Source organism: Magnolia sinica, chromosome 1, assembly GCF_029962835.1.
Source record: "Magnolia sinica isolate HGM2019 chromosome 1, MsV1, whole genome shotgun sequence".
NCBI lineage: Eukaryota > Viridiplantae > Streptophyta > Magnoliopsida > Magnoliales > Magnoliaceae > Magnolia > Magnolia sinica.
This window is the reverse complement of record NC_080573.1, coordinates 3,876,130-3,901,520: the sequence shown is the minus strand read 5'-3', so window position 1 is coordinate 3,901,520 and position 25,391 is coordinate 3,876,130. Positions and strand designations below refer to the sequence as shown.

Genomic DNA, 25,391 nt, shown 5'->3' with positions numbered 1-25,391 from the left:
TAAGTTTTCTCTGAATGAAAGTAGCACTTTTGCGTATATGGTTGAATCCGCTGGACTGTGGCATAATAGACTAGCCCATATAGGGTATAGTACCTTGAAGTTTGTGGTTAAGAATGGTTTAATCTCAAACATAGGTAATGAAACCGATAAATGTGAAGTATGCATACGATCCAAAATGACGAAGAAACCTTTTTCAAGTGTTGAAAGATCGTCTCAAGTATTGGATCTCGTGCATAATGATATCTGTGAGTTAAACGACATTCTTACTCGTGGAGGTAAGAGGTACTTCATAACCTTTATAGATAATTTCTCTAGATATGTGTATGTGTACCTATTAAAGAGCAAAGATGAAGCATTAAATATTTTTAAAATATATAAAGCAAAAGTAGAGAATAAACTAAATAAGAAGATAAAAATTCTCCGTAGTGATAGAGAAGGAGAATACTTCTCAAATGAATTCGATAACTTCTGTGAAGAACATGGACTAATACATTAATGTACAGCACCATATACACCTCAACAAAATGGAATAGCTGAAAGGAATAATAGAACATTAGTAGAAATGGTCAACTCAATGCTGATAAGAGCAAAGTTGCCACTAAATCTATGGGGTGAGGCATTGCTTGCAGCATGCCATATACTAAACAGAATTCTGTTTAAAAAATATAAAATATCTCCATATGAAACATGGAGAGGTAGAAAACCTAATCTAGGATATCTAAAAGTGTGGGGATGTCTTGCATACTGCAGAACTCCTGATCCAAAAAGAACTAAGTTAGGACTAAGAACCATTTAGTGCATCTTCGTAGGGTATGCACAAAATAGTAAAGCTTATAGACTTATAAACATAGAGTCTAATTCAATAATAGAATCAAGAGACGTTGAGTTTTTTGATAACTCACTATCCTTAGAGTCAAAGGATAATGAAATTCAAACTTCTAATAAAGAACTAGACAGTACAACTCTACTGATTGTGATAGCTCCTTTTGAACCTTGTAAGAGTCAAAGGATAAGAATAGAGAAGAATCTAGGAGATGACTACATAGACTCACAACGTGTCATTTTCCATCTTGTAGAAGGAGATAGAGAAAATGTTATTAGAAAAATACCTATACTGATGACTATAGAAGATAATCCTAAAATATATAAAGAGACAGTATCCTCTAGAGACTCAGCTTTCTGGAAAGAAGCTATAAACGATGAAATGGAATCCATACTGTCAAATCAAACATGAGAACTAGTAAACTTACCTACAGGTTCTAGACCCATAGGTTGTAAGTGGGTATTTAGGAAGAAATATCACACTAATAAGACTATCCAAACCTTTAAAGCTCGATTAGTAGCTAAGGGTTTTAAACAAAAAGAAGGAATAGATTATTTTGACACATACTCTCCTGTAACTAGGATAACATTCATTAGGATATTATTTGCACTAGCTTCTATACATCACCTTCACATCCACCAAATAGATGTAAAGACCGTATTCCTGAATGGTGACCTCAATGAGGAGGTATACATGAAACAACCTGAAGGTTTCGTTCTACCAGGTAATGAAAAAAAAGTACGTAGATTAGTCAAATCTTTGTATAGATTAAAACAAGCTCCAAAACAATGGCATGAGAAGTTTGATTTAAAAATACTATCTCATGATTTCAAGCATAATGTAGCTGACAAATGCATATATTCTAAAGTAGATGGTAATTATATCGTTATTATTTGTCTGTATGTTGATGGCATGTTAATAATAAGTAATAAAATAGAAGGTGTGACTGAAACAAAGAGGTTTCTATTTTTCGTATTCAAAATGAAGGATCTTGGACAAGTTGATACCATCTTAGGTATCAAAGTTAAAAAAACATTGTGGGGATTATGCTTTGTGTTAATCTTATTATATCGAGAAGATATTACACAAGTTTAACCATCTAAATATAAAGGACGTAAAAATCTCATTTGATCCAAGTATCAAGCTAAAAGAAAATACTAGAAGAACAATTGTACAATTAGAATATGTAAGTGCTATAGGGAGTCTTATGTATGTTATGCAATGCACTAGACTTGATATCGCATATGCTGTGAGTAAACTTAGTAGGTTTACTGTAACCCCAGTACTGAACACTGGAATGCAATCAGTAGAGTACTTAGTTATTTAAAAGCAACCAAAGACTTATGACTATTTTATTCAGAGTTTCTTGCCGTATTGGAAGGATATACCAATGCGAACTGGATATCAAGTGCAGGGGACAAAAAGTCTACTACAGGGTGGGTATTCACCTTAGGAGGTACAGCTGTATCTTGGGGATCCAAAAAACAGACTTGCATAACGCACTTGACTATGGAGTCTGAATTTATAGCCCTGGCTGTAACAGGCAAAGAGGCTGAGTGACTAGGGGATCTTCTATTAGAAATTTCTTTTTATATAAAGCCTATATCGGCTGTGTCACTACATTGTGATAGTGAAGCGGCATTAGGTAGATCCTATAACGGCACATATAATGGAAAGTCTAGATATATCGGTCTTTGACATGATTATGTCAGACAATTGATTCGAGATGGAATTATTATTATTTCCTATGTGAAATCAAGCAATAACCTGACAGATCCTTTTACTAAACCTCTACCGAGAGAGGTAGTAAAGGCTACATCTAGAGGGATGGGGTTGAAACTCTTTAACCAAAGTTTTACCAGTGATGGTAACCCAATCTAAAGTCAGAAAATCTCTAATTTTGAGTTCAATGGGTAAGAACAAGTCACTGATATATGGAAAGTTTTCAGCACTAAATAGTAAAACCTCATCCATAATAGATAAGTGATGAGCATTACGAAAGAGGGTTGAGTTTTACAACTCTTAATCAAATTCAGTCTATAGGACAAGTGTCTTATAGTAATGGAGACACTGGAAGGATTTCACCTATATGAACATAGAGATGGTGTCGTTTCTCATGAGAGTTAGAAGTTTTCTCTCGGGATCGTTCACGAATTAGGATAAGCACATGACTATTAAATGTGCTGAGCAAGATCGTGGGAACTCTAACAAACACATAGCAAATATGTGTGTGGTTTCTCTGACTCTGTTATCTAGGAATAACTAGTTCAACGCTGCGGCTACCAGTTATTTCGACAGAGTTTTGAGATACTTACACTGAGGAAAGATTAAAATCGAAAGATATCTTTTTTATGCATATAAGTTGATTATTCTGGAAGAAATGTTTAATCGAGAAAAATATATTTTAAAAATCAAGTGGGGGATTGTTGCAAAAAATATTGATTTTAATAAAATATATTTTAATAATAAAAAATAATATATAATATATAAAAAGTTATTTGGAAAAACACCGTTTTGTGGGTTTTTTGGGAATAGTCCCATATTGAAAAAAGAGAAGAAGAAAAAGTACTTTATATGAGAATGGTAGAGTATTATAATACTTACCCACATGGTACAAAGGAGAATGGAACTTGTGTGTTCTAGTGCGTAGCACTGGAACACCCGCGCGCGTGCGCTCGAGCTCGGGCTAGGGCACGGGCATGGGCTCGGACTCGGACTCAGTCTCGGTCACGAGCTTGGTGCGAGGGCGTAAGCATGTGAGGCATTGTGGCTGTAGAGGCGCTAATGGCGCACTTTGCACTTCGCACATCTGCATCGTGTCGCAGAGGGTCGTTCCTTCACGACCTTGAGCGAACCGGAGCAAGACGTGTGCGAGTAGCGGTGCGACTAAGTGGCTAAGGCAGATGGTTGGCTAGATAAAAATCTAGAGGACTAAATGAGAGTCTCTCTGAATATATAGATGCTGAAAATATAGCTGTTGCACAAATGTGTAACAACAATGGACTTGATTACAAGAGTTATGCAGAAACTGCTGCATGGCTAGCCCAACAATTAGAAAACGGCTAGCTGTTGTCTCACAACAGTCAGTATGCAGTAGATTAATGGTCATGTACAATAGTCAGAAAACGGTCATAAAATGGCTAGTTTTCTCCAACAGCTAGAAAACGGTCATGGGATTTAATTCCCTGGACCATAACCCCCAGCCACTATAGCCTATAAAAGGAGGGCTTGGATGGGTTTCCAAACCATCTCTCAACCCACTCCAGCAGACCCATACAAATTAAGCCTAAGCCACTCTTCTCATATACAGCAGTAATTCCAGTAGTATAACAAGGTTCGTTTGAACCATTGCTTGAGAATTAGACCAGAAGTATGGTCTAGAACGTTCATCTGAACCAGTAGCTGCTGAAGATAAGTAAAAACAGACCAGTGCAGTGATCTAATTTCCAAATATTCTTCTTCTCTTCTTTCTTATTCTGGGATTTTTTATTTTTATGTATTTTCTGCCAGACTGTGTAATAGAGTTCCATTAGTGGGCCTTCGTGTTTGCTGAACGCAGACCCACATCAGGCTCGTCGTATCCTAGAAGTGGTTTGCCTGTAACCTATCGGCATACTCAATCTTTTGAGTAGCGGCAATTAACGCTTTAAGGACAGCATCTCAGACGTGCTTCAGCCTGTCCTTATTATAGATCATTTTGATTTTTCGGGTTCCATATTTTACAGAAATATTATAATTCTGTATAATTTACAACAAATGCTAACCTTTTGCATGTAGAGTTGCGAATGAAAATCCAAAAGGTTGTCTTCCATTCAAGTTGACCTACATTATTTCCTAACATGTCCTATTCTTTCTCAAGAATTTTCAAACTGGGACATGGCTATAATGTGGGGCCCATTGTGATGTGTGTATGACCTCCAATCCTTTAATTGCGAGTACCCTCACATGCTCTCCATGGTTCCTGAAAATCAGAGGGATACTGGGACTTGTGTGAGAAACAGTATGTAGAACCAAGAGAATGGAGATGCCCACCATTAAAAACCTTCTAGAGTGTGTGCGGGGCTCATCATTATTTGTAAATGCCATCTAATCCATTTAAAAGTTAGACTCCACCGGGATGAGTGGACACTACAAGAATTAGGCTATCCCAATGCTAAGCACTACTTGAAAATAGTGTAAAATCGACCACCATCAAAGCACTACTTGAAAATATTGTAAAATAGACCACCAAACTTGATAACCAAGGTCGAAGAATTTTTTTAGTTATTTGACGATAGGCAGTCGTTGTGTAACACCCCATCTTTTGGTACACATGGTTCATCTAAACTATGGATCAGCCTCATCTTTTGTCAAATGTGTTGGTTGGACACTAGGAGTTGAATGAACGGTGTGGATTAGATTACGCCTTACTGTGGACCCCATTTTCTGGTGCACTTGCATACTATGTGCGTGTAACAAAGGTACACTAGATCCAACACCTGGTCAAATGGGTGTTGGCCCACGAAGTTCCGAAGAAGGAGAGGTTTTCTCTCTCCCTCTTTTATTTTTTCCCCACGCGCTAAGGTTTGAACAGAAGTCATCCATTGGGCTGATTGTGGCCCACCATTTTTTATGATTGGATAATCCAAACCGTGCATCTTGAAGAATGGTCAATTCTTGTAGTGCCTCTATTTCGTATAACCAATTATATGCACACCTAGACATGAATATTTACATTATGATGAATGCAGTAAAAACTTAAATATAATGAAATTAATATAAATGGTAGAAGTAATTAAAATTTGGGGATAAAATTTTGCATAAGGGGGTAGATTGTAACACTCCGAACTTTTCAATACTCGAGTATTAAAAGTTCTCGAGTGTTACTATAAAATTTAATTTAGTATATACATGTATATGTCACCAATTTATCCTATTTTAACCTTATATTTATTCTCTAACTTGAATTTGACCATTGAGAATAATCTTCATCCATAAATTAAGTCATCCGACCGTTGATTTTTAAGATAAGATCATCATATATCCAAGTATTCTCACTTACCCATCATAACCAACCGTTTAGTCAACTATTCACTGCTAGGTAAAGATATTTGACCGTCTAGTTTGAGTTTGGACTACTCGATCATAGTAAACTAACTACTTGATCTCTACATCCGCTCGTACACATCAAATTAAAATTTTGATCCGTTAATCTTTTTCATCACCTATGAATATGTTTAACCTATCATCAGAACTACAACATGGGGAACTTACACATGTGAACTAGTCACTTGAATCTAAAGGTATACATGTTTTACCTATTGATTACTCCAAATCCCACTTGTGTTCATCCATTTATAAAACTGACCATACACCCATGTATATACATAATTGCAGTACTAACCATCAAGTTTTCATATTTTTAATATGTCGTCTGACCATCCATCATATTTGGATCTACCAAACGGGCCACTCAAATATCGGAATAAACTGATCAATTCAAAAATCGTAAGGTATATGCCACAACTACCAACTTCTCTATTAGATGTATAAAATGTTGATTTAGACATCGGGGTGGTATAACCAATTAAAAATGCATCTTGGTCATTTGTAAGCGATCAAATCCTAAACTGGGATGATGGAAAGAGCATGAAAAATAAAGAATGCCAGCCAAATTTTAATGCATTCAGATGGAGTAGTCCGATGTTACGAACGACGGAAGTTAGAGATAAAAGATGTCAAAATTGTAAATACTTAATGGCATTAACCTAGACTCTTGAATTTTAGATCACATGATTTTCGTGATCCGTTTGATGTGAAATTCTATACCATACCTATGTAACATAAATTAACCATATAAGTCAAATTTCAACTCTTACATCCTTGTAAAAGTGGCACAATTGACAAATCAGGCCTTAACCATTGATTTTGGTGTCCATTAAGTGAGGAAATCTCGTGGTTACTCGTAGTAAGATATTTCCCTTCATACGAATGACTTGTATTGTCTATCACATAAACTGTGTGAAATGCGAGATCCTTACTTTAGTAGGCTTTTTTCTAAGCGTGAAGTTAACAGTTTTAGGCTTACTAACTCTTTTTAAATATAGAGCTTCAAATTGACCCATTTTACACTGTCAATAACGAATCAAATTTTGACCACATTTTTGCCTAATGTGACTACGAGTTCATATAAAATTTAGACCTCGATCTATGATCGACGCCATTAAATGTTGATAGCCTTAAAGCCAATTCCTTCTTTTTGGCGCAACAAGTGAAATTTCAGATTTAGGCTTTTTTCACCATCGATCAACCACCAAATTTTGTTTAAATATTTTACTATCTTGACTATACATTTCTCCCAAAATTGGGCCATGATTATTAAGCGTAGATCGTTAATTAAGATTAAATTTGTTTCCACACACGCTAGGAGAACTTTCAAGATAAGCCACCGATCAACTCTATATTTGCAACCATGGTCTAACATGACCATGCGAAAATTGATGAAGGGAGTGAATTTTCTAAAAACTCATGACAGTGTACCCCACTTGTTCCGTATGACAGAACTAGGCATTTGAAACGTCCGCCTGTTGCGACAACGCTCGAAGGAATAGTGCACACGAGAGGAGCTCTCCCACTAGGATTCCCGGATCCGAATCCTCTTCGGATATGAACCGTTCAAACCTCCTTAGAGGGAATTTTGATCCTTTCCCACAAGAAAAGGAGTCGGGAAAAGCGAGAAATACACATCATCCACCATTTTTTCTCGAAACACAGCTGCATCGTGAGGAAGTGCTTTCCACACAAACCAGCTAGCAAATACATCTAGGTTATCAATTTCATGGACCAAGGGGTTTCAATTGGCCAATCTAGAACAACCAGAAGAAACAATATGAAGAAATGAGGGATGGAATGTAATCCGCCATTGAAATGGAAGTCATCTTCCTTGTTGAGAGCCTGACCGTCCACACCTCCCTAATCATCCTCTCAAGATCCAAAATGATCACTCATTTGGCCATTATGATCAACATAAGATCTAAGTAACTAGATGGGAGAGGAACACCATAAGAAGCTAGAACGAATTAAAACGGCTTCCTATCGCACCAAGTGCGAAACTACCATACACACGGGAAGCTTAGGCACGTTATGTAACTTGAAATAAATTCCACAGGCGAGAATCTTACCAAATCTCTATTTGAAGTCTTCCCATCGACATTCATCCAACAATAAAGAAAGAGAGAGAGAGAGAAAGAAAGAGAGAGGGAGAAAGAGACACCTGTAGAATCGTCAGGCCGCCACAACAGCCATCGAATTCAACAGATGAATCAAGTCCAGGATATCCCTGGTTAAGCTAAGGTAAGTTAATGGTTCTGATCATTTCTGGTAAAAAATTTCAAATAGATATAAACTCTCATCCAGATTTTGTAAAGTTCAAATTACAAACATTATAAATTGCATAGAAACCAAGTCAAACTGAGTCAAGTCAGGAAGCGCATTCGCTGCATTTTGAGTTTTGATTAGGCTGATTTGATACGCCGAACAAGGTATGTCGCTGTCCAGACTCCATCTAAATTTAAGTTTTCCTATATAGATGTAATAGAAGGTTAAAACAACCAAATTCAAATCTTAGACTAGCTCTAGCTTAAGTTTTGATCATATAACCTATTTATTGTTACGATCTAACTGTATAATTCATGTAATCATGTTTAAAATTCAACCCTAAAGTGTGTACACAAAATCTTAACGATACAAGAGGGTGATCTAACTATAAGGTGAGGGATTCATTTAAGCTTTTACTAATTTGGGTTGATATATACATTATTTGTCTCATTTTTCATACCTTCATATTACTATGATTTTCATGCCATTAATTGATAGATTGTTATAAATTATTTATCAATGTAAGAATTATGGTTAATGTCTGATTTTAATTATGCTTGATTTTTATGAATTCCTCTTGGGTGATCGATATAAGCTTTGCCCTTTATTGATTTTGAAAGCAACGCATGTTTCCATTCTATATCGATTTGGCTTTTACTCCTCTCCCTTTATTTTGTTGAGTTAGCCTAATGCTACTCTTCTCCTTTATTAAGTTAGCATTGTGTTACCTCTTTTTATGGCTTGAGCATGTGTCTTGGAATTTCAAAACTCTCATGTTTCAATTTATTTTTCCATTGATGCGAGTGATGTATTAGAGGTCTCACATTTAGTGATTCATATATTTTATCGTGGATGTAATGCGCTTTGGGTAGTGACTCTCTTGGTTGACACATAATTCCATGGGTTTGGGTAGTGGTGCACAATCGATGTTAGTAAACTGCAATATGTGTTACATTACTTTCGGGATTAGATGTCACAAATAGTCACTTCATGAACAAATCATGTCATGTAAATCTTTCGATTGTGTGTTGTGCCGTCTTGAGGTGTTCACGTAAATCCATAGTAGCGTTAAACACGTCAAAGAATCTCCGTAGTATAGGATGGAGGGTGAGCCGGATTTTATATGAATTAATTATATTCCACATTGTGATAATCATTGCATATGATGGACCACATACACTATGTTAGGCATATATTCATATAGATTGGTTGCACATACTGATACCCTTCGTAGTGGTGGAGTACGAGGTGTATCGAAACTCATACATTATTCTTATGGATCTCTTGAATTATTGTTAATATTAAAAGATAACTAACATTATAAGTAGGGCATTGATCATCTCCAACCATATAGACGTTGTTGGTGAAATGCAAATTAAAGATACAAATGATGATCGCTCTATGGAATATTATTCTGAATAAAGAAAAATGATAGCATTACGTTTAGCTTTATTTGTTTTCTATTATAAAATTTTGAATAATGTAATAAGCTCTCACTTGAGAAGGCATTATACAGTCAGTTGATTTTATACTTTGAAGAAATAAGAAATATAGTTGATTTTATTCTCGTGAATGGTTACATTCATGAATGTAGCTAGATGTGAAAAAACTAAGGTGCGATTTTGAAGTATCTAATTATTACTTTATTAACACTCATAATTATCAGGCATGAGTATGTACCTGGGTCGTGAAAAATTCGGGGTCTTACAATTCTGACCAGTATATAACTTATTTTGAACGTTGAAACACCTAAACATGTACACCATCTTTGGCTTAAGCAAGATATGCATGCGGCATTTTTTGAAAACGAGATCTCTTTCCATTTTGCTATGTTGACGATCCGTGTGTGGGGTTTTTTGTGCAATCCTAGCCATCTATCCCTGGCCAATCTCACCCCTTTATTCAAATCTCATTTGGTTTTAGGGTTTTGGGGGCAAAAAGAGAGTGCAAATGGAATCTTTTCATTGTGGCAATGTGGCAGAATCATAATCGTCCCTAGACTTCTAGAAGCTTCATTGTTGCATCTCAACTGTCAAATCTAGGGTGTCTAACGGCTTCTGTTAGTAAAGCTAGGGTTTTCATGTAATGCCTTGAATTTCATAACCCGAGTTTAGTACTCAATTTTCAAAATCCCGAGTGTTAACCTTCAAAGATAGCCCACATTTTAGGGGTTTTTTTTTTTTTTTTTTTTTAAAATTTAAAATTTAAATTTTAAAATGAGCATCACAATGAAAGAAATGTAAATCAAGTATAAAAAGAAAGTCCAAATAACCATTCCAAAATATCTAAGTAGCTGCCAAAAAAACTTATACAAACCAATGACTTAAGATAAAACAAATTCAAAAGAATATATTACCGTAAATATGAAATGCATCTAAAAAATAATAAATCTACTGTAAGATCAGACAACTCATTGTGCTCCACGTGAGCACTAACATGCACATCATATACGAATCCTACACCGATTCAATATAGTTTGATAACGTCAATGACAATCATAATAAGGTATATCCCACAAGATTACCAATGCATCACAATAGTTAATAGTAATATTCATATAAGCTCATAAAATACAATATTCAATCTACACTTTACAAGTAAAATACAAGAGGATACCACCTGCAAATCAGAAGAACATATAATCTAGCACATGTATTTTGTGTTTCAATTAACTGTGGATACATGTATCCATCATGAAGTTAAACAATTGTCTACACACACACACACCTCATTAATACTATTTATGAATTTGTCATTAATACTATTTATGCATGTGTCATAACTATTCAATGCATGTGACATTTCACTAATAGCCATCTAAAGCCTATACTCCATACCTTGCTAATTTGCAACATATCATAAAATCTTTTCTCATCATTTTGAAGAAGATTTTTTCCCCTTTTGAGTCCTAGTGGCTCATGTCTTGAATAAGTTTTAGTTATAGTAGTATATATTTCTAGTGGTACAAATCCATGATAGGTGATTTTAGTGTTGATGAGAATCCGGATTTGGTTGAACTTTTGGGCTAGTATGTCCGAGCTCTTTGAATCTTTGGGAGGCCTAAAAATTACTTGTTTTCAAGAAACACGCAATGTTTCTTTGAGCCAAAATTCTTGAAATGAGTCATCTCAACCATTACAAAAATTAACACCCAAAATTCATATGGGCCCCAACATGAGATTTTAGAGGTTTTAGACATGATTTTGTATGGTGTAGCCCACTTGAGTTTTGAATCGGCTTGATTCTTGAGATCCAGTGAGAACATGAGAGGGTGGGGCCACACAACCACTCCAAGGATACTTTGTGCATAAATCCCCTAATTAAATCCCTCAATGGGTCGATTTATAAGTGAAAAGACAATGATTCACCTTCTGTAAGGAAAATTCCCATTAACTGGATGGCTGGATGGTTAGGATTATTATTAGATCTGGAATTTGGGAAACTTGTGGCATACTAAAATAACTGTTCTGATCACCAAGGGTGGGCCTCATGTAATTAAGTTGATTACAAATATGTTTGTTTAATAGAGAAGTTAACCCATCCTTCATCACTAGTTCCACCATACATGTGATCCCTGATCTGGTGGGCCACTTGTGGATAGACTAAACTGCAAAGATTGCAGAGATTGGACGATCATAACCGTCCAGTCAATGGACATGTGCTTTTACAATTAATGTGAACTGTGTACCATTTCAATGAACTGGTGCAAGTCAACTACGGTGAACATGAATGGAAAACTCTCAAGGGGTTGTTTTAGATCCAAGTTGACATATATTATTCACTAAAATGTCATTTTCAAATTACAGCCCAAGGCATCGTTAATCACATTTCTTATTTCTTTAGCAATGTCACACAAGTCTCTATTTGGACTATAATCACCTTTTCTATTCTCTTCTTACATGACTTCAAAGATATAGAAAATCAGATGAAGACCACCGGCCAGTTTTTTCATGGGGGTGGCCATGGGACACGACTTGCCTGTAACCCAAACTGTGTGGAGCCCACCATGATGTTTCTGTTATATCCACTCCATTCATACATTGGCTACGCCAACCCATTTTAGGACACAATCCCAAACATGAGGGAGATCCAAAATTCAAGTAGGCCACTCTGCGAAAAACAGTGGGATTGAATTCCCACCATTGAAACCTTATTAGGGCCACAGAAGTTTTGGATCAGGATTATATTTACGTTTTTCCTTTATCCATATGCGAATCACCTTATAAAAAGGTTGGATGGCATATAAACATCACAGCGTGCCACAGGAAGGTTTCAACGGTAGGTGTTTCCACCCTCACTGATCCCTGTAGTGTGGTTCACCTGAGTTTTGGGTCTCTCTGATTTTTGGGCTAACTCCCTACAATGAGATGGTGAAGCGGATGGAAGGAGTGAATATGACAGAAACATCATAATGGGCCCCACGGAACTTGGGGTTACAGGGATTCCTGTAAGCCCGGGATACAGGCAACTGGTGTGGGTGCCAACAAGCCAGGCTGGCCCACTCGGTTTTTTGGTCCTGGACCGATAATGGTCTGGCCTAGTCCTGTGACAGAGGCTTGCAAGTTGGACTTTGGGCAAGGTTCTGAAGTAAAGTAATAAATGGGGCAGTCCAATTCACTAGTTTTGCAGAATGTTCTATTTATGTCCGAGCTGAAGATTATCAGCACTTACAACGTATATTATGCATGTTCACGTGCAAGCTTGGGCCAGGTACTTAAACGGGCCAAACTCGGGCTGACCCTGGTACAGACCAATACACGCCAGATGCCACCCGTATTTATACCCTGTCATAAGTACTTTATTAAATATTTAACAAAACCTACCCATGGATTAGATAAAACCCACTTGTGGGAAACCATATCAACCAACCTAGGCCAACACTGCAAGTTTCAATACTGAGGTCATGGGTTCGAGTTCCCATTAATATTGTTTGTGTGGGTTTGAGAGTGCGTGTTATAAAAAAGGTCAAAACAATCTCTACCTATAACTTTTGTATGGCCATGATCGAATGGTCTAAAACCATAGATTTTTGATATATCACATTAGATTCCATGTCTTTGACTCTATAGGAGTGTGATCTTGATCAAAAAAAGATTGGGTCACCATTCCGGGTCTCACATAAGTGCTCTAACTGGGTGACTCCCAACTCAACATTTTTTTCTTAAAGAGATAGAGATTAATTTTTAGTTATCTAGAAATAGTTAAATTCTCACTTAGTGTTACATCACTTGTCTCCCAATTTTTTTTTGCCAATTAATGATATTAAAAACATGTGATTGATCTCATTTGAAGCCAATGCACATTGAGTTATCCTTCCAACAAGCCCTAAATCATGCGATTTTGACACCATTATCAATTTCATGAGGATGTTTATGTTGTGATAGGATTACAAGTTAGGGTAGAGTAGGATTGAAACTTATTGGCCAAATTTCTGTAAAAAGTTGGAATTTAGTAATAAAAACTACTCTCCATGAAAGAGGGAAATGGGTTTTTGGGATTTATTATTATTAAAGTATTATAAAAGACATAAGGAGCACCAAACCTTCTTTCTTTTATTTATTCCTGGTGCATTGTTTTTCTTGCTGGAATACTCTTGGAAAACACATTTTTGCCGCGTGCTTTTACTTTCTTGGACCGTGTTTTCTTCTTCATTGTCTCATTCTTGAATGGTTATCTGCTTATGCTTTTTGAAACAGCATCACTTTTACGACCGTTTAGGAGCTATTATTTCGATATCATCCACTACAGAGCCAAATTTGAGCTGCGGATCTTTACCCTTGCTCCGGTGGTAGACTCTTAGGAGTTTCAACACCCGGTCAAGGGTTCAAGTATCCATAGGTGGTGAAATCCCACTATGTCGTGAGTGTAAAAAAAAACCAATTTGATCTGCCAAGATTAATTCTATCCAGAACATCTACTGGTTGTTAAAGCTTGTAAATGCTAAGAAGCATGTCCTGGGGGTGGTATCGATCCCTAGTGGGAGTAGCTAACATGGAGTGTGTGTACTGACATGGGTGTGTACTAACAAGCTAACCCAAAAATAAAAAAATAAAAAAATAAAAAAAATGTCCTGGGAAATTTTTTTTTAAATTTCAATATCGTGTAGCGTTAGATAAATTGACTGCTACAGCACCCAAAATTGCCAGGCCCTACTCTGCTAAAATTCTGAAATTTTCTAGCTTGGATTTAATGTATGGTATTCTAACATATCCATTTTGTAAAAGAAATTGGATTTTGACGGGGATGGACGTGTTGAGTTCGAGCACCATCTACCTCAGGGGAGTAGCTACTCCGAATCCACATAGCTTCTCTCAACTCCTTACAGAGATACCTTGTATTTATGAGGAAAATAAGAAAATAGAAATAATTTTTTTAAAATTTGAAAAATAAATTCATTGATGATGAAAAATGAGTTTTCAAACTCTTAAACAGTGATATGAACCCTAGGGAGAAGTTTCGGAATCAAACTACATCTAAAACTCTATAAAATCCTGACTTACTATAAATAGAAAACTTACTATTTATAGACGGTCATGATTTCTACTAGACTTCATGGTTTCAGCCAAAAATAATAAGTGTCCTAGTTGACTGAATCATGTTATTCTCCTAATTTTTGTAAGCACTTTTTATGTTGGATACAATTCCTAAAACTTAATGGATCAAAAGTTATGATCAAGCTAAAACTTAATGGATCTTTACTCTTGCTCCTAAGATGTGAGTGTATGGGGGTTGTGTGGAAAAAATAAAAAGCTAAAACTTATTATAAATAGTAAAAACATAATTAAAAAGGACTTTCGACCATTGATCTGATGGAATCTCACAAATTCGGCATTGGCAACCTGGCATATCTAGGTTCGTTGACTAAAGTAGCTTCTCCTACTCGAAAATCATATATGGTGCATTGAATAACTCATTCCGGTTTGGGAGATATGCCCGTTTTAAGATTCTGATGGTGCGGATCACTTTCGCCTCCCATCGAGCCTTTTCTGGTCCATCTTGGCTATGAAGTTGTCTACAACCCACTCTACATCAGATTTTATAAATCAATGGCGTCAAATTGAGATATCATGACTTTGATGATGGGCCAAACCTCAAATCCAATGGTTCCAAACGCATGTATCATGTATTGAACAATGTGTTACACCAAACTAATTGCAAGTCACCTCCCTTTTCAACTATCTAATTGTATATTTTATTAGATTGTGTCTTCAGTTCTACATGAGGCTTTCATTAATTTGTTATATATATATATATATATATATAATCATTTTTTTTTTTTTTGAGAAATATGAGAGCATACCACCAATAACTTTGTTGATTTGCTAAAATTGTTATACATAATTTTAGGTGGGCTCCACGGAAAGGCATAGGCCTCTCCTACCATTAAGTCAGGACTAAACACACGATTTCAATGTGTGAAATTAAAGAAAACTACTCAGTCTTGCCGCGTGAGTGCAGTGATTGATGCTGTACCGGTGTTAATCGTCAAACAAGTAATATCCCTTAGTTTGACTGCTTAGTATATAAGAACTTGCAATGGAATGACCAATCTCAAAAAATCCCATAATCACAATAACTTTTAGTCAATTAATGTAGTGGTTGGTTGAAACGGGAAAACGAGTTTGGAGTATACATCACAATGTCTCTTTTATTAATTCCATTGGCACAAGAAGAAAGAATTGATTGAAATCTAGTCCATTTCATTTTAGAGGTTTGCTAATCCCATCGCATGAGCGACCCATTCACATGCACAAACAGGCATTTGCATCACAATGTAACACGTGTGTGAGATCTGAGCTTTCCATTAGGTGAGATACACAATTTAGATTTCCAACCTAAAAATCATGCAATTTCACAACTAAAGTAAGCCGCAGCATGTTAAAGAAGCTAAATGTATGGAAGAAAATTTTTAAACCATCAATTTACTCTCGACGTTGTGGCCAACCTGAAGTGTAAAATTATTTGATTTTTCAGGTTGAACTAAGCATTAGTTCCAACCTCATGATAAGCTTAGATCTTATACACGAGTTTTGGATTTTCCTATACTTATCCCTACGTGTGGATGTACACAACATATACGCATGCGGAGTTAACAAATCTCTTCATTTTATTTGGGAATTGATGTCTATACCCATCCTGATTGATATGCATATACCCATGTCTTGGTTTGGGAATTGATATTAGTACATTTTCCATTATCTAAACCTCAAGCCAAACTACCGTGGACATTGATCAAGTGATCTATGATAATTTTCCTTATCTCCTTGAGCACTCATGACCATAGGTTAATGGGCCATCGTCAATTCAATGGATGACAGGTCCACTTATATGCGACCACCTCCTCTCTCGTTTTTTTGGAAAGGTGGGACACACACCACTTCTAGAGGTATTGATGCGATCCCACATTCATTGGCGAGGATGATGAATTATCTGATATTCTGGAGAGGAGTATGAACATCCATGCACGCGCTGGCAGAGTTGCAAATGTGTGTGATGAATGTTTCCGCGTGCAACGCGCCATGCGGCCAACACGTACGCTAGGCACTTTGACTTCAAGTTTTCTTGATCGGACATTTTAGAGTACTTAAATGAAAGATTAATTTCATTAAAATGAATGGTCCACGTACGTGTTGAGCATAAATCTATTGCAATATCCAAACCAATCCAGTTCAAACAGCTATTTATCCTGCCCTTCCACGTGCATGTCAAATATGTATAATATCCTGCCCATACAATATGTGGGCCACATCATGATGATATCCTGGTATGAAAATCGGCTATATCCACACATAAAGTGGGACACAACGTGATTGTCAATGAACGGTCACTTGTAAATTTTGACACTAAAAGGAGTGGCTATGATAGACTTATTAGGCAATTTTCGTTCAATGGCCAACCAATGGTTGAGCCCACAGAATGAGTGGTCTTGATCACATTGATCCATGCCACGTGTGTGTTGAATGATATTGAAGCACGTGCAAATTCGATGACGAGCGAAGCAGCCGATCAGCTCTCCCTTATCCACCGCTTATTATTTTATTTTTTAATTTTTGTTTGTTATTTCAAACGCACGTTCTGTTGACCGCCTGTAATCGTCACTTGCTTACGAACGCAGCATACCTCACTCAAAAACGAATAGAAATTATAAGCCGCGTTTAGGCATTTATGGGGTACTTTCGCAAGTCCAGAGCCAAGTGAGTGTAACTTAATTAGATTAGATCTAACACATATATTAGATACACTGCCTCATTTTAACCATTGAATCCAAAGGCTATGATCTTCTAAATCTTAGGAAATAGTTTTGATCGAAGGCGCATTAGTTCTTTGTAGAATCCTTTGTGAAGTTTATATCGGATCCGATCCGTTTATAAGTTGTGCTTGATCAAGATAAAAAATTATCACAGTATTCGGCTATTCAGGTGGGCCATGTCACATGAAATTAGATCCTTTAGGTAGTCTTCTCGTGGTGGTCCTCATTGACCGGTTCTCCGATGTTAGTGAAAGTAACTCCAAAAAATTATAAGAAAGTTTTCAAATGGCAACCTTATTAATATTGAATTTTTGTTAAATAAAAAAAGACTTTCAAGAGGCTACCTCATTGATTAATATAATTACCCTTTCACTGTCACATTTCTTTAAGCTTAGCTTGGGTGGGCGTGAGAGTAAATGGGTCAATTGCTTAGATAAGCCCTGCCATAGTGTTTATGTAAAATCCAACCCAAGCACCCAATGCATCACCTCATGTTCAGCAAAGGGCTTAAAAATCGCCCCCATCCCTGAGTTATATGGACCACATTTTTGGAAACAATGTATAGGACAATGATGACCTTCCAAATTATTTCAAATGGTATGGCCCACCTCAATCACATCAAGCTTGACTTTTAGATCCATGACTAAATTTTGGTGTGGAATCTGATAGTTGGAGTGGATTTCATATAATCATTATGGTACCGGAAGGCCTTCTAAAAGTCAAAAGTGGACAATACGTTTCCTAACCATTTTCTAAGGTGTGGCCTTACTTGAATCACAATTAACCTAATCTATATTGCTTTAAAGCTAATAAGGGATTATACATCTAATGACCGAGGTGGATTTACCAAAGTGGATTTCACGTGCACATCACGGTGGACCCCATGAAAAGTCAAGCCTTGAAGTACTCCCTTGAATTGGATGGGACATGGTTGATTTTGTGGGAGCTTATCATGATGTTTACTTGACATTTACTCTAATCATTAGATATTTAGTCCCATATTAGGCTCGGAACAAAAAATGAGATTAACCTGTGATCCTAATAGACTACACTAAAAAGAAAACAGTCCGAAGAAAAATGCCACTCTTGATATTTACATGGCTTGCTGTTATAATTATATGAAACCTACTCTATCCGCTGGATTCTGCACAAACATTTAAGCCCATTGTCCAAAAATTATATTTATTTATGATTCAAATAAGCTACACTAATGAAAACAGTTTGGAGGTAGCAGATGGAGCTGAGTTTCGAGCCCTTGGCCGAACATGTAACATATGGTGGTGGCAGTGAATTTTAATAAAAGGCACGGTGGGGCTCACTCGTGCCACCGACCTATTTTCTCCCATGCCTGTGGTGAGGGAAGGCTTACCGAAGGTAGGGCTACGGTGACGAAAGGCTTATATAAGGTAGTTGAATGATAATTATACTGAGGTAGTTTTTTGAAAAAGGCACTAGAATGTAAAATCTATATTAATTAGGTAGACTTTTGTAAAATTTTCAAATTTATACTGGAGCACGACTTGGCTGCGCCAAGTGCATATTAAGAGTCAGTGCGCCGATATCGTCTACTATTAAAAAGCCAAAGGTTTGATGTTTAGGATCTTCCAATTTCGAGACTTTGAGGGCATGATCCATCTAAGGGAAGGCCAGTTGGATAAACGGTTTGGATCTTTGAACTTGTGCCACACTTCTATCGATTCAGGGACCGAGGAGTCTTCAAATGGACGGTGGAAATGTAAAATAGCCAACCATTCAAATTCATGCAAAAAATATAATAAAATTGGATGGCTGTTATTTAATCGTTTATCTATGCAACATCACAGTTGTTTCTAAATTCCTAAAATATCCAATCTGGTCATACATGGGTTCTACGTGTACCATGTATTTGCGCGTGGGTACGGTCCTCCTTTGTCCGCGGGAATATTTTATAATAATTCTTTAACTTAAATGGGTTTTCGATGCTTACTCCATCCGGTGCTTTGCTAATCCCACACGCGTGTACAAGTTACACTAATGTACACGCCATCACCTATGCCAGCGTAGTAGACAAGTGCAATATCTAAGCCATCTATCACAACTGTACCAATATGAAGATACTCTATACTCAGTTGGGCCAGAATTAACTGACAAAATGTTTGGTTGTGAAATATCTAAGCCATCTAAAACACTGACCGAAGTTTTCCAACACATTCATTTATTTCTAATAGCATGGTACACCGATTGAGTGGACCATTTTATCTTTCTACAGTAGTATTTACATGGAGTTCTACATGATGGATGGCTTGGATACTGCACCTGCCTGCCACGCTGGCATATGTGGGGGGCGTGTTCTTGTTATGTTACATGGGTACGTGTGTGTCTAACGAAGAACACAACCTTCCATCCTAAAATATATAGTGTAAGAATCTAATGGAGTTCTCTTGGTGGGCCCCACCAATTATGGTACGAAACCACAGACGAAAGGATGAAAGATGTTAAGAATGTCTTCTTTTGGGCCCCACTAATTGTAGACTTTTCAACCGTTGCTATTGCAGTCGCCTTCCAATGTTAAGATAAATTGCCATGGCCTTCATGGAAGGAAATAGGCCTTTTTGAATTTCGATAGAAGAGTGGTGTGTTGGGAAGATGGTGAGAGCTCCTTGCTGTGAGAAGGTTGGATTGAAGAAGGGGGCATGGACAGCAGAAGAAGATCGGAAGCTTAAAGCTTACGTGGAGATAAATGGACCTGGGAACTGGCGAGCTCTTCCTAAAAATGCAGGTAAACATGCAACATCCCAAAGTGCTAATATTCTCTACGTATACACCATACCAATCAATTCTCTCTGATGCTTTAAAATGCTTGGTTCATACCTTCCACGGAGGTGTGGGATTTTAAGTTGTTGCAATTAAGTTCAATAGGGTCATCTGATCCTAGCCGTTTGTGGCGGAGATCCAAGGAATCTCCATTTCCGCATGTTAACCAAGCTTCTAATCAGTTTGAATTTGTACTGGTATTGTTAGTAATGCATCTGTTTGGTTTTTTTTTTTTTTTTTTTTTTTGTGTTTTTTTTTTTTTGGGGGGGGGCGCTAATTGTTTCATTTCGTCATTAAGAAGAGGATTAACATTTCCCAATTAAAAGGGCTGTTTCACGATGACCCGACCACTACATTTGTTGGATCGGAGTAAAAAAAGGGAGTTGCAACCTCATTGCAATATAGACAAGAACACATAAAATATAAGAGAAAACACAACAAAAATTCAACTTACATTAAGGAAAAAGCACTCTTTCATTGTGATCGCCAGTTTCACGATGTTCCCCTCTTCCTTTATCAACGTTCGACAGTTCCAATTCTTAATTTTATACTAGTGGTGGCCAATGGTTCATTGATCCAAAATAATAATAATAATAATAATAGATGGCTAAAATAACTGTTCCTAGCCATCCATTTGATTCATACACTGGGTCTCACGTGAATGTTAAATGGCTTGATTTCTAAGGCTGAAAGATCGAAAAGGTGTAGCCCATGCTATGCAAATCTTAGATCTGGAACGAGCTTGAGAGTGGTTGGGACACACGGAATAAGTGTGTATGGGCTTGGAAAATTTCTTGTTTCAGTACTGTATTTAATTAATTCATACTTGCAGGTTTATTACGGTGTGGGAAGAGTTGCAGATTCAGGTGGATGAATTACCTTAGACCAGATGTTAAAAGAGGGAACTATAGCAGGGAGGAGGAAGAAACTATCATCAAATTACATGAATTACTTGGTAATAGGTATGGATCGATCAACTTTCAATTTGTAGGAGCTTTTCTCTTTTCCAAAATATGAATATGAGATTCTCATGATTTTCAGTAGGTTTACTAGTCCACAAGCCTTTCGAATCATGGCTGGATTCAAGTTCGGATCCATATTTCATTTCATATTTTTATCATAAACATGAATTTTGTAAGGTTCTTTGCATCATCATCGTCTTAGCCTTATCCTAACTGCTTTGGGTTAGGTGAAGATTCTTTATATAATAAGTATAATAGACACAAATAGCCACATGCATGTGGGGAGCCTCACTATCCACATGCATGAACACTTGCCAATTTAGTACAAGTTCATGAGATCAGAGCTTTCCATTAGGTGGACCACATTGTTAAGTTTATGTCATAAAAATTAAGCTTCTTAACTAACTCTCCCTTTGTTGTACGTTGGGACCAACGAGAGGAGTGAAAAAGCCTGATTTTCGAGCTAGAAGAACTACCAGTGTGCACTAATGGAACCCACTATCACTAAGTGTTAGGTTTTCCAAAACGTTATTAAGATTTTAGTAATAAAAAAATTAAATCATACTACTAGGATTGTCTTGTTCAATGTTGCCAATACATAAAGAACGCAAATGCCAATTTGGCGCAAGGAGGGACGTGATGAGGTCGATAACTGTCTTCCTCAGGGGATAAGTACTATGAATCCACGGAGCTCTGTAAACTCCTCATAGAGCTTCCTTAAATCCACAAGCGATAAATGCAGGAATAATTCCAAGTAAATACAAAATAATTTGATTGATAAAAAAAAGAAAAAGAAAAAGAAATTACAACTCTTTAAATAAGGAATTCAAACGTAGGACACGGAGTTTTAGACTTAGACTCCAACCCAAACACCCTAAAAACGTGACTTACTATAAACAATAAGTTTACTATTTGTAGATGACCTCTATTCCTAATAGATTTCATGATTTTTGACCAAAAATAGTATCCAATTTGGCCCAACGACGTTATCCTGCTAACTTTTCTAAGCCATTTTCATGTTGGGCACAACTTCTACAACTCAAGAGTATACTCAAACTAAAATTTACTATTTATATTAAAAATGAAATTAAACGGGATTTTTGATTATCAATCTAATTGAATCTCGCAAATCTAGATTGGTTGGCTTAAGTAGGTTTTCCTATTCCAAAATCATATATAACATGTTGAAAAACTCAACCTAGTTTGTGAGATACGATTGATTTAATGTTTTGACGGTCTGGATTATTTCTACCTCCGATTGGGCTTTCTTTAGTCCATCTTTGTCATAAAAGTGTCTGTGACCCGCTCTACATAACAATTCTTCAAGCCAAAAGGTTTCTCCCAAATCTATCATAACTAGAACATAAGAATGACATGGGCTAGCCTTGGGGTAGGATCAAGTTGATGCATGAGAGGGGTGGGGCCGGGCTGACACTTGAGAGACCTATCCAACCATGGATCCCATATGTTCCACACTTGAGACAGGAAGGAGGGAGGGAAATAGGAATGTCTTCTCTTTTTCTCTTGCTATTTCTCTCTCTCAAAGTGATGCCTAAGGGGGTTTTAGGATGTCCATTGCTCTCTTTTATTCTTTTCCTTTAAGATATGATCTATATATAATGAAAAGTTAAAGTTACAGAAAAATAATAATTATGATATTCCATTACCTAGAAAATTTGATGTGCCCCATTACATCAAAAGTCTATGATCTTAACTTAACCATAGACTTTAATTGAGTAAATCCCTCCACTCACCATAGACACATCCTTGGCCGATATCCCATGATAGCTATGGATAATTAAAATTTAAATAATAGATTTGATCAAGATCAAGTAAAAATTAATCAATAGTTAAAACTAAAAGTTAATTCATGGCTACAAAATCTTAATTAAGTAATAAAAACTTTTAATATACTGACCAACATTTGAAATACTTGATGAATGGTCTAGACAATAAGATCAATTATTTAGTAATGGCTAAATTTTAACCCTGATGTATATGCTTAGCTATACCCACTTTTGTTAGCAATAAGATGATTTCATAAAGTGAGTCAGAACACATGTCCCCAAGACCTTCAACTTGTTATACATCCTTAGGTTTAAGAGTTAATCAAAACTATTGCATCCACAGGCCAACTTATTCATGCATTATGAGCTTACTAGTCTAGTAGCTTCGACATATCCTGTCATTGTAAGTGTCCAACATATTCAATACTAAGAACCTATTTCTATGAGGCACACACTTATGTGGGCGAGCTAAAGAGACAAAACAGACTCATCATTATATTTGATGGTGAATACCTTTTATCCTAATTCGTCACCAGTTCCCTTATATAGGATGACTAAAGGAAAAATACAATAGGTTTGCCTTATAATCTGCTATGTGATTAAGGCAAACAAGGTATTGAAATCCATAACACACAATACTCCCTTAACAAATGGCTTTTGTGACCAATCTCAAATTCTCAAGGACAACCAAAGGAATTGCTTAATCCATTCCCATATATAACATGTTTTTAATATTCCATACACATTAATGAGATTAATGAATAATTAAGTGAATGTGTAGCACTGCCACGCAAGGTCCACAAGAATATATATATTGGATTTCCCCAGTAGTAAGTTGATATAAAAAAATAAGATTGGATGAATGTTCCTAACTTTTGATTTGTGGATACTTATTTTTTAAAATAAGACCATTGGATATTTTTCAATTTTATCCATCCAATAAATGTCCATCAATCCAATAATTAGATCACTAGATAAGCATAACATATTACTTCATAATACATCTAAATTGGAACCAATAATTTGGATGATTAGTTTAAATTATTTTCACGAACATGACTATGCCTGAAAAATAAGCCGGTGCATGTGGGTCGCATCTGTTTTAGAGTAATGGAAGTTGGCACATGTGAGCCAGAAATTACCTTGTCAACATGGACTATGTAAATCCCTTCAGCATTTCCCTTCTTTATTAAGATTGAGGAGGGAAGATTGCAAGTTATATTCAAGTTCCTCTAATCCCAACAGTTACATAAACGTATCTTATACTCTTCACTTGTTTATAGATGGTCTACAATCGCAGCGAGTTTACCAGGAAGAACCGACAATGAAATAAAAAACGTTTGGTACAGCCATCTGAAAACGCGGCTGAAAGGAAAGCCGACGACCCAAGAAACCAACAAGCCCACCATGGAAACACCCAAGTGCAATGCTGGAGCTTTAAAGGAAGAGTTACGATCTATTGTCTCACCCTCGAATGTACCAACCATCCCAATATCAGAAAATTCGAGCTACATTCAAATGTACCAGCAGTCTTCTGACGATTCATTTCCCATAAGCAGCAATTCCTCAAATTGCAACACGTTCATGGTGGAGAATTACATAGATTTGTCTGTGACAGTCGACCAATTGCTTCAATTGCAGTTCTCTCCAGTTTTGAATGGAGATTCCAAGGGTTCAATTGATCCGTACGATGACGATCTCAGAAGTTTTTGGTTAAATCTCTTCATGGAAGCAGAAGGGTGAAGAGGATCCAACGGTCTGATTGTGGTTTTTCCGCTGTTTGGTTGGTTGGTGGCAGTTTTGTGGAGATAAAATGATTTGAACGTTTTGTATTATATCATGTCTGGTATTTGACTGGGAAAATATTACAATGCTACTTTCTGCATGGGGACACTACGACAGTCCAATTGATGAGTCTGGGATGTCCATTAGTTCCAACGCACATTTCATAGGCCACCTTATAAAAATCACACAACGATTGGATGGGATGATTCAAACCATCCAATGAATAGCTTAATTATAAAATGTATGGCCGTGATCATTTACATATAAATGGGACCAAATAACAAACTGGACCGTCTGTTTGTCAGGTTAAATCATGGATTGGTTCTGGTTCTATGGAATCTCATTAATCAGAAAATCATAACCATCCCATGCATCCATGTCATTGGGAACAGATGGCTACAAGAAACAAGGCCAATTCATGGATGGATCAGATTATCCAATCCCCTAATCAAAATCGAGCGAGACTGGAATCTGATGTGGCTCCAAAAAGACTACATCTAGGTCGAAAGACAGTTGAGGTTTATCACCAAAGCTGGTACAAATAGCAGCCGGCCCAGACACTTTATTGTGCCCAATGATAAAATAAAATTTGCCAAACTTACGGCCAGGATAGATCCAACTACTAGATTGACGCA

General features: G+C 36.7%; 1 protein-coding gene across 1 annotated transcript; it reads left to right on the top strand.

The window, feature by feature from the left end:
* The first annotated feature begins 20,051 nt into the window (after positions 1–20,051).
* LOC131242939 (transcription factor MYB30-like) lies at positions 20,052–24,920 on the top strand. Its single transcript, XM_058242294.1, has 3 exons — positions 20,052–20,187; positions 21,055–21,184; positions 24,255–24,920. The coding sequence occupies exons 1-3, from the start codon at positions 20,055–20,057 to the stop codon at positions 24,712–24,714; spliced, it is 723 nt and encodes a 240-aa protein (XP_058098277.1). The 5' UTR covers positions 20,052–20,054; the 3' UTR covers positions 24,715–24,920.
* Positions 24,921–25,391: the final 471 nt, after the last annotated feature.

Bases quoted from the DNA above. Each gene is read 5' to 3' on its own strand.
- LOC131242939 (XM_058242294.1), top strand. From the start codon at position 20,055: ATGGTGAGAGCTCCTTGCTGTGAGAAGGTTGGATTGAAGAAGGGGGCA. The intron at 20,188-21,054 runs GTAAACATGCAA...TCATACTTGCAG, and splicing joins AGCTCTTCCTAAAAATGCAG to GTTTATTACGGTGTGGGAAG. The intron at 21,185-24,254 runs GTATGGATCGAT...ACTTGTTTATAG, and splicing joins CATGAATTACTTGGTAATAG to ATGGTCTACAATCGCAGCGA.